The sequence below is a fragment of the Sphaerodactylus townsendi genome, linkage group LG11 (assembly GCF_021028975.2).
Source record: "Sphaerodactylus townsendi isolate TG3544 linkage group LG11, MPM_Stown_v2.3, whole genome shotgun sequence".
NCBI lineage: Eukaryota > Metazoa > Chordata > Lepidosauria > Squamata > Sphaerodactylidae > Sphaerodactylus > Sphaerodactylus townsendi.
In genome coordinates, this window is record NC_059435.1 from 7539845 (window position 1) to 7555144 (window position 15300).

The window sequence follows — 15300 nt, forward strand, 5'->3', positions numbered from 1 at the left end:
CTGAAATAACACTGGAAAAAATACAAAAAAACTCACAAATGGGGCGGAGCTTCGGACATGCAATTGGGGGGGTTGAACCCGAGAACCCCCCCTTACCTACATCCTTGTCCATGTCCATTATGTTTGACCACAGCAAGATTTGGCTATCACTACTCAGGGACTGATCAGAAAAAGTTTCAAGCTGAACACCCAGCATTTAGCCTTTTCCCTAGAGTATCCTTGAAAAGGAGGACCATTGAATGGAACCTCTTTAGGTTTCCAACTCTAAATTGGGAAATACTTGGAGATTTTGAAGGTGGAGCCTGAGGAGAAAGGTGGAGTTTGGAGATGGGAGGGACCTCAGGAGCAGCAGCAGCAGCAGAAGGCCCTTGCTTTCACCTCCTGCACGCGAGCTCCCAAAGGCACCTGGTGGGCCACTGCGAGTAGCAGAGTGCTGGACTAGATGGACTCTGGTCTGACCCAGCTGGCTTGTTCTTATGTTCTTATGTACTTATGACCTCGTCACCTCAGCAGGGTATAATGCCATAGAGCATACCCTTCAAAGCAGCCATTTTCTCCATGGGAACCAGCTGCTGTAGTCTGCAGATCAGCTGTAATTCTGAGAGATTTCCAGGCCATCTTGGAGATTGGCAACCCTAGGCACTTTCACACATGCCGGATAATGTACTCTCAAACCACTTCCAATGCACTTTAATGATAGTTAAAGCAAGTGGATTTTGCATCTCACACAGTAAAATCCAGCTGGCAACCCTAGGCACTTTCACACATGCCGGATAATGTACTTTCAAACCACTTCCAATGCACTTTAATGATAGTTAAAGCAAGTGGATTTTGCATCTCACACAGTAAAATCCAGCTGGCAACCCTAGGCACTTTCGCACATGCCGGATAATGTACTCTCAAACCACTTCCAATGCACTTTAATGATAGTTAAAGCAAGTGGATTTTGCATCTCACACAGTAAAATCCAGCTGGCAACCCTAGGCACTTTCACACATGCCGGATAATGTACTCTCAAACCACTTCCAATGCACTTTAATGATAGTTAAAGCAAGTGGATTTTGCATCTCACACAGTAAAATCCAGCTGGCAACCCTAGGCACTTTCACACATGCCGGATAATGTACTCTCAAACCACTTCCAATGCACTTTAATGATAGTTAAAGCAAGTGGATTTTGCATCTCACACAGTAAAATCCAGCTGGCAACCCTAGGCACTTTCACACATGCCGGATAATGTACTCTCAAACCACTTCCAATGCACTTTAATGATAGTTAAAGCAAGTGGATTTTGCATCTCACACAGTAAAATCCAGCTGGCAACCCTAGGCACTTTCGCACATGCCGGATAATGTACTCTCAAACCACTTCCAATGCACTTTAATGATAGTTAAAGCAAGTGGATTTTGCATCTCACACAGTAAAATCCAGCTGGCAACCCTAGGCACTTTCACACATGCCGGATAATGTACTCTCAAACCACTTCCAATGCACTTTAATGATAGTTAAAGCAAGTGGATTTTGCATCTCACACAGTAAAATCCAGCTGCAAACTGCATAGGAAGTAGATTGAAAGTGTATTATTAGGCGTTGTGAAAGCACCTTAGATCGTGACTTGCCCATTTGGATCCTGTCCTCCTTTAAGCAAGGATTGCAGTTTCTTAGGCCGCACCTGAATGCAAATCAGAACCGACATCTGTACCTTTCTCCCTGTCAGAATACGTGACATTTGTTCTGAACTGAGCCTTTCAAGGAAGCGTATAGCCTTCATATACCTAAAATGTGTTGCTGAAATTTTTTAAAAATGTATTTTTAAAATGTAGCTAGTTAATCATTATAGCCCCTAATCTATTTTTATGAGGCAATAACATTAAACTAAATTATATATGCAGTTAAAAGCTGCACATACATTTTTACACAGATTTAATAAATAACCATCACTCAAATAAACAGGCTGTTGGCATGCATCCAATAAGTAATTTACACACAGTTTGAGCCCTGAAATGCATTGCTCCACCAAAAAGTCCCTGCAAAGAGTATAAACGCTATGTTTATAATATATACTTTACTTAAAGAATGCTAGAAGGGGGCGTGGGTTTCAAGACATCTGTAATAATGTTGTAAATCGTAACACCATTTTACAGGTCAATAATTATTTTAGTGGGAACTCATAAATTTATTGCAAAGGTTTTTTTTTCTGTTTTAAAATTACAGCCAGGCATTCAGACCGAAGTAAAACTATTTAATTAAAAAAAACAAAACAATGATCCAATGTATTTCGCAGTCTCCACAGCTTTTGTTCCTGGTGGTAGGACTACCTGGAAAAGCGAACGCGGTCTTTGAAAGAAAGAACGCCATTCAGTCACACAGCTTGCTGTATTCTTAAACTGGCAAGCATTCCTCGGCTGGTTCACATATCACTTTTTAAAAACAGGTACCCTGAAGTACCCTCACCTTCCTCAGGAGCAGTTGCTTGAATAAAAGAGCACATTTCAGCCCTCTTGGAGCTTCTTGAAAGAAAGAAGAATGTAATAAACTATTGCCTCCATTGCTGTAAAGACGTTTGCATACATCAGAACTAGTCAAAACCTTTAGACCAGTGTTGGTGAACCTTTTTGAGACCGAGTGCCCAAATTGCAACCCAAAACCCACTTATTTATCGCCAAGTGCCAACACGGCAATTTAACCCGAATACTGAGGTTTTAGTTTAGAAAAACGGTTGGCTCCGAGGCATGCGTTACTCAAGAGTAAGCTTGGTGGTATTGGTGGCTTTGCTTTGAACCAACCGTGCAACTCTTCCAACGGGTGAATCACGACCCTAGGAGGGTTTACTCAGAAGCAAGCCCCATTGCCAGCAACCAAACTCACTCCCAGGTAAAGGATCGCACTTTCGTTCTTCGCATGAAAATCAGTGGGGTTTAACAGTGCTTAACAGGGTTACCTACACCGCTTTCCCCAAAACTAGGTCTTAGGTTTAATGCTAATAATCGAGCCCAGCGGCCCAGGCCAGCCTGGATGTGGGGGGGGGGGGCACTCTGTTTGTGCGTGCCCACAGAGAGGGTTCTGAGTGCCACCTCTGGCACCCGTGCCATAGGTTCGCCACCACTGCTTTAGACTGTATCTAGGGTTGCTAACTCCTTTTTAGGAAATACCTGGGCATTTTGGGGTGGAGTCTGGGTAGGATGGGTTTTGGATGGGGGGTTGGATTGTCAGGCTCAGGTTGGGAAACTCCTGTCAATTTGAAGGAGCCTTGGGAAGACAGGGATACCATGCAGTGGTGGGATCCAAAATTTTTAGTAACAGGTTCCCATGGTGGTGGGATTCAAACTGTGAAGCATGGAGCCAAAATGGGGAGTGGGAACCCACGATAAGGCGAGGAATTTTGGGGGGGGGGGGCATTCCTGGGCGGGGCTGGATTGTCGGTCCTTGGGCGGAAGTCTGTTTTTCAAAACCAGCCACCCCTTTCAGTTGACCCTGGATGTGCCTGTTGCCCAGTGCAGGGGTAGGCAAGCCAGGTGGCTGTGTCTATCCCTATCGCGACCTTGGGGTGCCTAGCTCCAAAATAACTCTTTTCACACTTTCTCTGGCAAAACAGGAGGGGGGACAGATCGGGGATAAAGAGACTCAACAAAGGCAGGTCTGGCAGAGCCGGCTTTCTCAAGCTGGGTACTTTGTTGCCTTTCAATAAACGCTACTGATCAAGAATCCAGAGTCTGTTTATTGGCTAAAGGTCTGAGACCTACCTGCTCCTCAGAACTCAGTAACAGATTGGTGTAGTGTGAAAGCAGGGCATGCAATGAATCATTATTGTAAGGTGACCAGATTGTCACCTTTTTAAACTGGGACTAGGAGGTATGCAGTGATGGTGATAGCAGAGGCAGCCACAGGACTGTGACAGGGCGGGAAACCGGGGAGAAAGCCCCAAAAGGCGAGTCTTGCAAGCTCCTGCGGTGCGCAGCAGGGAGGTTAAATAAGCCGACTGCTAAATTCTGGGCGCCTCCCAGGCTTCTATATGCCAGGGCGGGAAAAGGGGAGAGCCCCAGAAGGCAGTGTGGCAGCCTTCCAAAAATCGGGACAGTAAAAAAAACCTTGCAGGATGTGAGACAGATTGGTTTGAGGCGGGACTGTCCCGCCAAAAGCGGGACGTCTGGTCACCTTGCATTATTGAGATAAGCTCTAAATGTTTGCTTTTTCAAGGCTACATAATGACTTAATAATATTTCTATTTCATTAGTAGTCTCGAAGAGGAAGAAGAATTTGAAAGACAGACCCATCCAGGAGCATTTGAAGTTACTGTTTTATTTGGTGTTTCTTTTTTTACAAATTCAAGTTGTGTGTGTGTGTGTTGGTTTTTTTTAAAAGTATAGTTATAGCATGATTTTCAACAGTAGTTTCTCTGGATGCTGCATAGTTCACACTCTGTACTCTAAACTGGCCCCAGGGACAGATGCGGCCAACCTTTTTATTCAGGCGGTTTGATGCTTTGATATTGTTCTTTGGGCGAAAGCCCATCTGTTCCAGATTCCCTTGGGAATAGGTTGGCCACTTTTTAAATGGCCTCCTACACCTTTAACTGTACCTTGTTCCACAAACAGAGGAAGCAAGTGAGGCTTGATGCCATGTGGTGAAAAACCACTGCAACAGCCGAAGTCTCGCAATCAAAATGGCAGTGAAGGCACACTGACTAGTAGCCCTGCTTGAGGAGTTTTTGGTGAGGAGTCCACTTGAGGAGTTTTTGGCGAGGAGTCCACTTGAGGAGTTTTTGGTGAGGAGTCCACTTGAGGAGTTTTTGGTGAGGAGTCCACTTGAGGAGTTTTTGGTGAGGAGTCCACTTGAGGAGTTTTTGGTGAGGAGTCCACTTGAGGCGTTTTTGGTGAGGAGTCCACTTGAGGAGTTTTTGGTGAGGAGTCCACTTGATGAGTTTTTGGTGAGGAGTCCACTTGAGGAGTTTTTGGTGAGGAGTCCACTTGATGAGTTTTTGGTGAGGAGTCCACTTGAGGAGTTTTGGGTGAGGAGTCCACTTGAGGAGTTTTGGGTGAGGAGTCCACTTGAGGAGTTTTGGGTGAGGAGTCCATTGAGGAGTTTTGGGTGAGGAGTCCACTTGAGGAGTTTTGGGTGAGGAGTCCACTTGAGGAGTTTTTGGTGAGGAGTCCACTCAGAAATCACTGGGGTAGCCAGCTGTGTTCTGCGATGGTTCACGCTGCAATTCCCAAACTTTTTTTTTCTCAGCCTCCACGCAAATACTTGTTCAATCATTAACAGCCACCAGTCATCAAGCTCAGTCAAGATTCACTGAAACAAGGATCTCTCCATCTTCTGTGCCCATTAAAAAAAGCAGCTTTAGTCCTGGGGAGGGGCTTGGGAAAAAATCACCACCTCACAGCCATAGAAAAAAATCTTCTATTAAGGGTTACAACTACTGTCAGGAGGATATTATCTGTGTGATTAAAGATGTGTTCCCTGTTCCGTGTAACTGCCTAATGTAACAAATCAATGCTGCTTGAAAGATATATGTAACCAGCCTGCTATATGTAACCTGTCAGAATCCCAACAACACATGCAAACTCTTGTTGAAGAACAGTAGTTTTTAATGGTGTTGGATCTTCCCTGGCTAAAGCCAGTACTGAGGATTGCCCGCGCAAAACCCAGTAGTTAAAACATCTTGCACCCCCCAGCCTGGGAAAGCGCGCCTAAAAGTTACCAGCAATGAGATAACATGAGATGGTCAGGCAGTGACCTTGAACACCACCTGGCACTGCATAACATTCTACAGAGACAGTGGAAAGACAGTTAGAAAAGCAGTTAACCCATTCCTCCTCCCCACTCCTGACATAACCACTGCCATCTGTGCATTCTTGATCTCTACTTTATGGCTTCACATGCTTTGAGGGAAACTAGGCTTCCCCTGGCCCTCCTGTCCCATGAGAAAAGAATTACATCCACTATCTTGTGGAGGCAGGAAGTCAGGTGGCTCTGTCACTATCTGCTGCCGACCTTGGGGCGCCTCGGCTTCAAGGACTGTTTTTCACAAAATCATGGGAAACTGGGAGGGGGGCTTTCAGTGGGGAATAAAGGAGACTGTGAATGCCAGCTTCGTCAGAACTGGCTTTGCCAAATATGTTGCTTCATCAATAAACACTGCTGATTAATACTTCAGAGTCTGTTTATTGGCTTAAGGCTTCGAGACCTAACAACTACAAAGGTCAGTTCCCCTGAAGAAAGCAGCAACTTCAAAGTACGAACTCTATGATATACCACAGAGTCCAGGTGGAATCTTTCCCCAGCTTTCCGCCTCCCCTGGCAACCCCTCCAAATCTCCCAGAATTCCTCGAGCCATAGTTGGCTTTTGGCCTCCCTGACTGTTATACATGGGGCTGTTTCCACCCCGTCCTGTCTACATCCTTTCCAGAAACCAAAAAATGTGGAGAGGGGTGGCAGAGGAAGGAACTTGTTTAAAGCTCTGTAGCTTAAAAAGAGCCATCCGAGCAACTCCGAGCTTTAAAAAACTTTTTCTGGGCAGACGTTGCAAGCAATCAGCCATATGTAGGAAAAAGCACTATTCAGGATGTTATGGGGTGGGGTAAAAATGATACTTCCCATGGAAACAATTTCCAGGCTTATCAATGGGGCCACTGTTGCCGTGCTATCTAAAACGTGCACAGACTCTGTGTAAACACTTCGGCCACAGAAACAATTCTGTGCAATAAAGAGCAGCATTATAAGACCGGGACGTCCCAGTGACGACACTATCCTTTCTCATGGTGTCCTTTTGACATTTGGAGATGTTTCTAGATAGGAGGAAGATTTAAACATTCTAGGGTCATTTCAGCAAGCCTTCAGGCCCTTGGATTGCCACGACCTTTTCCTGGCAGAGCTGCTATGCGTTTTAATTATAAATTTAAATGACGAAACTTTCCCTGGTTGAACGCAGTGATTTGAGGGAGGGAGGGAGGGTTTCACCTGCTACAGATCTCCTTCCTTGTTTGCTGGCAATCAGAGGGAAAGTGAGGGGAAACTGCACCCAGGGCACGCGTGTGCCCTGCGCCCCCGACGTGGCATCACCCACCCGCCCTGGACCGCTCCCACCATGTCCTGGCCATGCCTCCACCGCTGCTCTGCCCGGGGCGTCGTGCCCCCCTGTCCCATGGGCGCTACGCCACTGCTGGCAATAGGATTTCCTGCCAGAAAAACAAAGAGTATAGGCAAAGAATTTGTTTTTAAGTGATGGGAATTTTGTTTCCTGTTTCTGCTTCCCTGGCTGCCCTGTCAAATCAAGGCAATGGCTTTATCACTGTCAGTGAGTGGGAGGCTGTGAGGTACTGGAGCCAAACAAAATCTGTTGCCTGTTCTTGTTAGATAAATTACATTTCTCCATGGCTTGGATGACCCTGGTTGGGATTAGACTTTGGGGCCCAAAAGCAGAGTGAAAACTCCTTTCAAAAACATCCTTCAGGTTCAGCTGTGGCAAACGGGGGGGCCCTCTTCTTGCTGATCTTCAGCGGGCACCCAGGTGTCAGGCAACATGAAATCCGGACTTAGAAGTCTGGCTATCAGAGTTCAGTCAGTCAGTCAAGTATTTATTGTTTGAGCCATTGGCTATAACAATACAGAGATACATGCAGTTAAAACACTTAAATTAAAACAATAACTTAGTTTTACATTAAAATATAAATTATTTGTATTCGCAATCTCTAAATTAAAATGCCCCATCGAATACTTTCCACGTCAGATGTTTTTGCAGCTTCTTCAGCTAGTCTAAGTTGACCTCCAGTACTTTGGAACATCAGTTCAAACAGCGCTTTAAGTACTTTGTCCGTAATTTCCTAGCCGCCAGGGCAAAGAGAGCCATCTTGTAAGAAACATAGGATTCGATATCAGATAGTAAGAAAATCAGTTTCTCATCATCGGACAAAAAAACTGTCCTAGGTAGTATTGGCTCCAAGAACCTTTTCCTTATTTCTGAATATAAAGGACAGGAGAAGGCTATCAGAGTTGCCAAGCTGCAGAAAAAGTTGCTGGCCCAGCCTCTACTGCCCCCCAGCGCTCCCTCCGAACGGCTAGCAAGAGAACTACGTGTGGCCCAGAGGAACTGTTGAGATTTGTGCTGCCGTTAGAAAGCTGTGGCCTCCAGGCTGGGCCTTCCGTTTGAGCAACTTGCTGGAAGTTCAAAGAATCTCAGTCGCAGTTAGCCTTACGGTCACCCCAGTGCCGTATCTGCCAGAGGGACATAGGGGTCAATTGACTCCGGGCGCCCCCATTGGATCATTTGGGGGGCACCTGGCTGGCCTGCGGCATGCTGCTCCCTCAGTCGGCTTCCAGCCCGGCTGCTCCAGCTTGCCGGGTGCCCCTCGGCCCAGCCCCACCAGGCTGCCTGGGACCGCCACCAGCTAAGGTAAGTGGGGCAGGGGGGGACACAGGGGGATGGGTTAGGGCAGGGGGCACCCGGAGCAGATGTTACCCTGAGTACCATTTCCCCCCAGTACGCCTGTGGGTCACCAGCTCTGGGTTGGAAAATACCTGCAGATTTTGGGGGCGGAGTCTGGGTGGGGAGGTTGTGGAGGTGTAATCTCTATCTGTGGGTTCTGTGGAACAGAACTTGAAAATAAGTTTGCAACAACAAATTTTAAAAACAAAATGGTCTACTTTCTTAACATATAACATCAAACATCAACATTTAACATCACACTTCAAGGTCCTGTTCAGGTTGCATTTTCAAGTCCTTCTATTTACAGTCGACTGATACTGCCAAGTCCAATTCTTCTTTGCAAGTGGGTTGGCTCCTGAAGAATCCAAGGGCTTGGTGAACAGGATTCAACAGGATGAAGGTTTCCAGGAGAACTCTCACCCATGACAACCACAAAAAGAAACCCTGAAACAATAAACTCCAACATTTACAACATAGCAAAAATAAACAACTACCTTCCCAGTAGTTCCCAACAATATTGCAGTTTACCTTAACAAGGTGTTAAGGGCTTATACAACCAAAGTCCGAGTCTGGTAGCCTTGTCTCCTCCAAACTACATGAGCTCTGCAGCCTTCTGCTGCTTTGGGTCTCCACCCCTTTCTCGGTCAACCCATTCAGAGCATGGGAGTTACAGAGGGACCTCAGCAGGGTAGTATACCATAGAGTCCGCCCTCCAGAGCAGCCATTTTCTCCAGGGAGATAGATTTTGGTTGCCTGGAGGTTAATTGTAATTGCAAAAGATTTCCAGGTGCTACCTGGAGGTTGGCAACCCTGTTTGACGTACTGCTGCTCCTCTTGGACCGATGCAGGTCCCCTGAATTGTGACTTCTAGCCAAGCTTTTGCTCTACCCTATTGCCTCCTGGTCTGCCTCTCGTCCTTTCTTTGACCATCTGGCTCCAGGCCTGGCATGAACTCCTCCTGGCCTGCTCTGCTTACCATTATCCTCCTACGCTGACAATGCCCTGCCCGCCTGCCTGCGTCCTCCTCCTCCTTCTTCCCATCCCTCCATCCTTCCTCCACCCACTTGCTCATTTTCCCAGCGCTCGAACCCCCTTCCCTGACTGGGCAGTGCATGCAGCTGGAGGTGCTTGCGGGTGGCGAGAGGGCTCACAACAAGCATGTGGGAAGTAGGGAATCTGAGCAGGTGTGGGGCATGGGGCAGGAGCAGCAGGCCTCACCAGAAGACCTGGGACTTGGAAGCTGCCCCATGTCAGGGTATGCTGGCGCCAGGCCTGCCCCTTTGGCAACTGACACTGGGCCGATCCAGACAGTGTTATGCGCCAAACTGCATGCTGGGGTTTTGCTGCTAGTCTTTATATGGGGATGTACACTTTCAGACCAGGGTCAATCGGATGGGGCTTCCTGAGATATGCCTGAAATGCAGAGGTGGGATCCAGCAGGTTCTCACAGGTTCCCGAGAGTGGGTTACTAATTATTTGTGTGTGCCGAGAGGGGGTTACTAATTGGTGATTTTGCCACGTGATTTTTGCCCTAGTCACGCCCCTCCTCTCAGCAGTAGCGCACAGAACTTGAAGCAGTCTAGCAGGAGGTGCACCGGCGTGCGTGGCAACCCGTGCCTGCGTGCATTCGTTTCCCGCCCAAGGTCCGGCGCAGCAGCTGCGTCCTTGCCACAGCCCCGCCCAGGAATGCCCCGCCCCCGGAATGCCCAGCCACGCCCCCGGAATGCCCCATTGGCCCTACGCCACAGTTTGAATCCCACCACTATGGGAACCTGTTACTAAAAATTTTGGATCCCACTACTGCTGAAATGGATCATGAATTTTTGTCTCTCCTATAGTTGCAGGTACATTTCTGGCTCTTCCATTTATCACTCTTCCTCCTGCACCTCTTGATGGGAGAAAGCTCGTGTCTTATTCTGGGGGGGGGAGGGGTCATATTTGGGGAGGTGGATTGTTATCTTCCCCCCCACACACACACACACCTTTTGTGCCATTAAGTCACAGATGATTTATGACAACTCTCTGGGGGGTTTTAAGGCAAGAAAGAGACTTTGGGAAGTGGCTTGCCATTGCTTGACTCTGTGTCATGCCCCTAGCATTCATCCAAATACTTGTCAGGGTCAAGGCTGGGAGGGGGTGTCTGGTCATGTAACCCCCATGCTCAGAATGGGTTGACCCAGAAAGGGGTGGAGACTCAAAGCAGCAGGAGACAGCAGAGCTCATGTAGTTTGGAGGAGACAAGGCTACCAGACTCGGACCTTGATTTGTATAAGCCCTTAACACCTTGTTAAGGTAACTGCAATGTTGTTGGGAACTACTGGGAAGATAGTTGTTTATTTGTGCTATGTTATAAATGTTGGAGTTTATTGTTTCAGGGTTTCTTTATGTTTGTAATGGGTGAGAGTTCTCCTGGAAACCTTCATCATGTTGAATCCTGTTCACCAAGCCCTTGGAGTCTTCAGGAGCCAACCCACTTGCAGGAAGAATTGGACTTGGCAATATCAGAAGACTGTAACTAGAAGGACTTGAAATGAAACCTGAACAGGACCTTGAAGTGTGATGTTAAATGTTGATGTTTGATGTTATATGTTAAGAAAGCAAACCATTTTGTTTTTAAAATGTGTTGTTGCAAACTCATCCCAAGTTCTGCCCCACAGAACCCACAGATAGAGGTTACAGTCACACAAGAAGTTTCCACGGCAGAGCAGAGATCCAAACCTGGGTTCTCCGGGTCCTAGTGCCTCCGGGACCTTAGCCCCTGCATCATTCATTCATTCATTCATTCATTCATTCATTCATTCATTCATTCATTCTATTTATACCCCACCTCCTACCAGTGTCTCTAGGTGACTTACAGAGGTTTAAAGAAGCCCAATGGGAACAACAATAGCCCTTTCCACACATGCAGAATAATGCACTTTCAATCCACTTTCACAATTGTTTGCAAGTGGATTTTGCCATTCCACACAAATGCAAAGTGGATTGAAAGTGCATTATTCTGCATGTGGGGAAGGGGACAATAAAAACAGATGAATAAAATATAACACACATCAAACTGAACCGCTTCAAGTTCCGTGGAGGTTGCGTCCCAGACATGTCTCCTGTGTCAAAAACTGCCTCCTGTGGAAGTGGACCCGTGGAGGCGACCTGTTGCCTCCAGTGGCGAGAGGGGTGGGGAGAGTTCCCAGTGGTGCTCAGCAGGGTCTAGTCGGCAGTGGATGGAAACTCTGAGGGCAGCCAGAGCAGAGGAGCAGCAGCAGCAGCAGCGTGAGGTCCTGGCCGGAGTCGGGAGGTGGCGGCGACGAGGGCTTTGGAGCTGGAAGATGGTGGGCCCTGGGAGGAAAACTTAGAAGGAGTCAGGTTTCAGCCGGGCTTGGAGGCTTGCAATGACTCAGAGAGACCCAGCCTGAGAGAGAGAGTGAGAGAGAGAGAGAGAGAGAGAGAGAGAGAGAGAGAGAGCTGCCTTTGTTCCACTTGGGCTCCAAGCTGAGAGGGAGAAGGCAAGCCTCTGCCTCCCTCATCTGTCCCTGCAAGCAGCTGGGCTCTCCTCCTCTCCCTGCAGAGCCGCCTTCTCCAAGATGCCCCCTCGGTAAGGCTCCCGGCTGGCCCCCCACCTCTGCCCCCCACCCCCGACCCCTCGGGGCTTCCTCCTCTCACCTCCTTGCCTTCTTTCTGCAGGCCCCCCCGGCGGCCCTGGCCCGGGCTCCTGCTGCTTTGGGGCTCGTTGCTCCCAGCGGTCCTGCCGGCGCAGGTCATAGAAGGTAAGGATGGTCTCCTCCTCCTCCCTCAGGGTGCGGGGCGAGGTGAGGGCGCGATGCTGCGGGCAACTGCTTGAGGGCGCGGGAACGTCAGAAAGGCGCGGCTGTCAGTCATTCATCCCGGCGCTCGAAGGATCCCCCCTTGAGCGGCTGGCCGAACGCGGAAGGTTGCGAGTTCCATTCCCCGGCGGGGGACGTGGGAAAGGCCGGGCAGACTTCGCGGCACTGTTTGGGGTACACTGAACTCTCGGGAGGCACGTGGTTCAGAGAAGGCACGTTGGACTCGGATGGGGAAACTTTGGCTGGGACTTGGCTGGGTTTGCTTGCACGGTGGGCCGGGGAGGCAGCGTTCCCAGAGTGTTGTAATGTGGACTTGCTGCTAGTGGGTATGTTGCTGCTGCGTTTAGGTGGCATTCTATGAGCAGCAGTGGCGTAGGAGGTTAAGAGCTCGCGTATCTAATCTGGAGGAACCGGGTTTGATTCCCGGCTCTGCCGCCTGAGCTGTGGAGGCTTATCTGGGGAATTCAGATTAGCCTGTACACTCCCACACACGCCAGCTGGGTGACCTTGGGCTAGTCACAGCTTCTCGGAGCTCTCTCAGCCCCACCTACAGGGTGTTTGTTGTGAGGGGGGAAGGGCAAGGAGATTGTAAGCCCCTTGGAGTCTCCTGCAGGAGAGAAAGGGGGGATATAAAACCAAACTCCTACTCCTCCTCCTCTTCTTGTTCTTGTTCTTGTTCTTGTTCTTGTTCTTGTTCTTGTTCTTGTTCTTCTTGTTCTTCTTCTTCTTCTTCTTCTTCTTCTTCTTCTTCTTCTTCTTCTTCTTCTTCTTCTTCTTCTTCTTCTTCTTCTTCTTCCCCGCTCTGAGCCTTGAAGATGGAGTGGGCAGTCAGGGAACTCAAGCTTCGTCTTCAACCGGCTTTTGAAATGTCCAGGCTGTCAAAAGTCCACTGGGACCCCCGCAGGCTGTCTTGTTTTATCCACAGAGCAATTGTGTCAGGTTTAGGCTGAGAGAGGGAGAGAGAGCAGCTCTGCCAGCAGCCTCCAGAGAACTTCGGGATGGTGTCACGCATTTGCCCCTGTGACTCCCTGTAGTGCTGCGTTTACTCCATAGGGCTGCTATCCTCCAGGTGGGAGCTGGAGGGCGCCCAGAATTACAACTGGTCTCTTGATTACCCAGATCAGTTTCCCTGGAGTAGGGGTGGCCAACCTATGGCGCTCCAGATGTTCATGGACTACAATTCCCATCAGCCCACTGGCGTAATTCCCATTGGGCAAGGTGGGCAGCTGCCCAGGGCATCACCTTGTGGGGGGCATCAAAATGCTGGGTTCTTTTTTGGGTATTTTTAGTGGTTTTCCATTTGTGGCCTGCAGGGGGTGCAGTTTTTAGGCTAGCGGCACCATAATTTCAGCGTATCATCAGGAGACTGTCCTTATGCTACCCCCCAAGTTTGGTGAGGTTTGGTTCAGGGAGTCCAAAGTTATGGACTCCCAAAGGGGGTGCCCCTATCCCCCATTGTTTCCAATGGGAGCTAATAGGAGATGGGGGCTACAGTTTTGAGGGTCCATACCTTTGGCCCCCCTGAACCAAACTGCACCAAACCTGGGGGGTAGCATAAGGACAGTCTCCTGATGATACGCTGAAATTTTAGTGATGATATGTCTAGAAATGCACCCCCTGCACGCACCAATGTCCTGGTGCAAAATAAATTTCGTGGTGGAGTGGCTGCCCGGGGGGGGGGGGGGCATCCAACTCAGGTTTTGCCCAGGGCTACAGTTTGCCTCGTTACGCCCCTGCATCAGCCCCTGCCTGGAGGGTGGGCTCTAGGGCACTCTATCTCCCTGAGTTCTCTCCCCTCCCCAAACTCCACGTCCCTCAGGCTCCACCCCTGAAATCTCCAGGAATTTGCTGGCAACCTGACCACGATTCTTCCTTCGCTGTCTTCAGTCCTTCTCATCCATCCTTGCAGTAACTCTTGAGATTCTGCCGCCAACGATCTTGTTTCACCTCAGGAATGAAGGACTGGATCCCAGCAGCATTTTGCAAGATTTCCCACCTCACTACAGTAGCCCCTGTTCCACGTGGTGGCTGCCCCCCCCCCCCAGGCCCTGTCATCCTTACTGTAGCCATTTCACGGGTCCAAAAAGTACCCCTGTTTCCTTCTTTCAACAGCAGGAACATTGGCAGGATCCAATAGCTCCAGATTGTAAAAAACCCATAGGAGGGGGGGACAGAACCTAGGGAAAATCTGGTTTGCGGGAGGGAGGGACATTAGTGGGGTATAAGCAGAGGTGGGATCCAGCAGGTTCTCACAGGTTCCCGAGAGTAGGCGACTAACTATTTGTGTGTGCCGAGAGGGGGTTACTAATGGGTGGTTTTGCCACGTGATTTTTGCCTTAGTTACGCCCCTCCTCTCAGCAGTAGCACGCAGAACTGGAAGCAGTCTAGCAGGAGGTGCACTGGCATGCATGGCAGCCTGCGCCTGCGTGCATTCGTTTCCCACCCAAGGACCGGCGCAGCGGCTGCGTCCTTGCCACAGCCCTACCCAGGAATGCCCCGCCCTCGGTATGCCCAGCCACGCCCCCGTCGTGCTCCGCCCAGCCCCATTGGCGCTACGCCACAGTTTGAATCCCACCACCATGAGAACCTGTTACTAAAATTTTTGGATCCCACCACTGGGTATAAGGCCACAGAGTTTACTCTCCAAAACAGCCATTTTCTGCAGGGAAACTGATTGATATTGTGGGAAAACCAGCTGTAATTCCTGGAGATGTCCAGGGCCTGTCTGGAAGTTGGCAACCCTGGGATCCGAGGAACTTTCTCAAGGCGAGAAACTCTCACTTGCGTGGTTGACCGGGCTTGAAGACAGGCATGCATTCCAGATACTGTCGGCTGGCCTACATCGACTTTCTGGGCACAGTGATCAGTCGGACGCCTGGGCGAATTAGCCTCAAAGCATCTGAACAGAGCGCAGGTGTCAGAGGGCAACTGTCGCCTCTCTGTGGTCTGCAGCGGCCTCAGGGAAGTGAATGAGAGGCTGAGGGCAAAAAAGGGGGCTGCCCTATCAAATTAGGGCAAAAAAGGGGAATTAGGGCAAAAAAGGGGGCTGCCCTATCA

At 49.2% G+C, this 15300-nt stretch overlaps 1 protein-coding gene across 1 annotated transcript in view; it reads left to right on the top strand.

The window, feature by feature from the left end:
* The first annotated feature begins 11675 nt into the window (after positions 1-11675).
* The window catches only part of COL15A1 (collagen type XV alpha 1 chain), a 232531-nt gene continuing 228906 nt past the window's right edge, over positions 11676-15300 (top strand). Inside the window, exons 1-2 of the mRNA XM_048511716.1 lie at positions 11676-12014; positions 12104-12186. Coding sequence (XP_048367673.1) covers positions 12004-12014; positions 12104-12186 — 94 coding nt within the window. The 5' untranslated portion in view covers positions 11676-12003. The remainder of the gene's footprint in view (positions 12015-12103; positions 12187-15300) is intronic.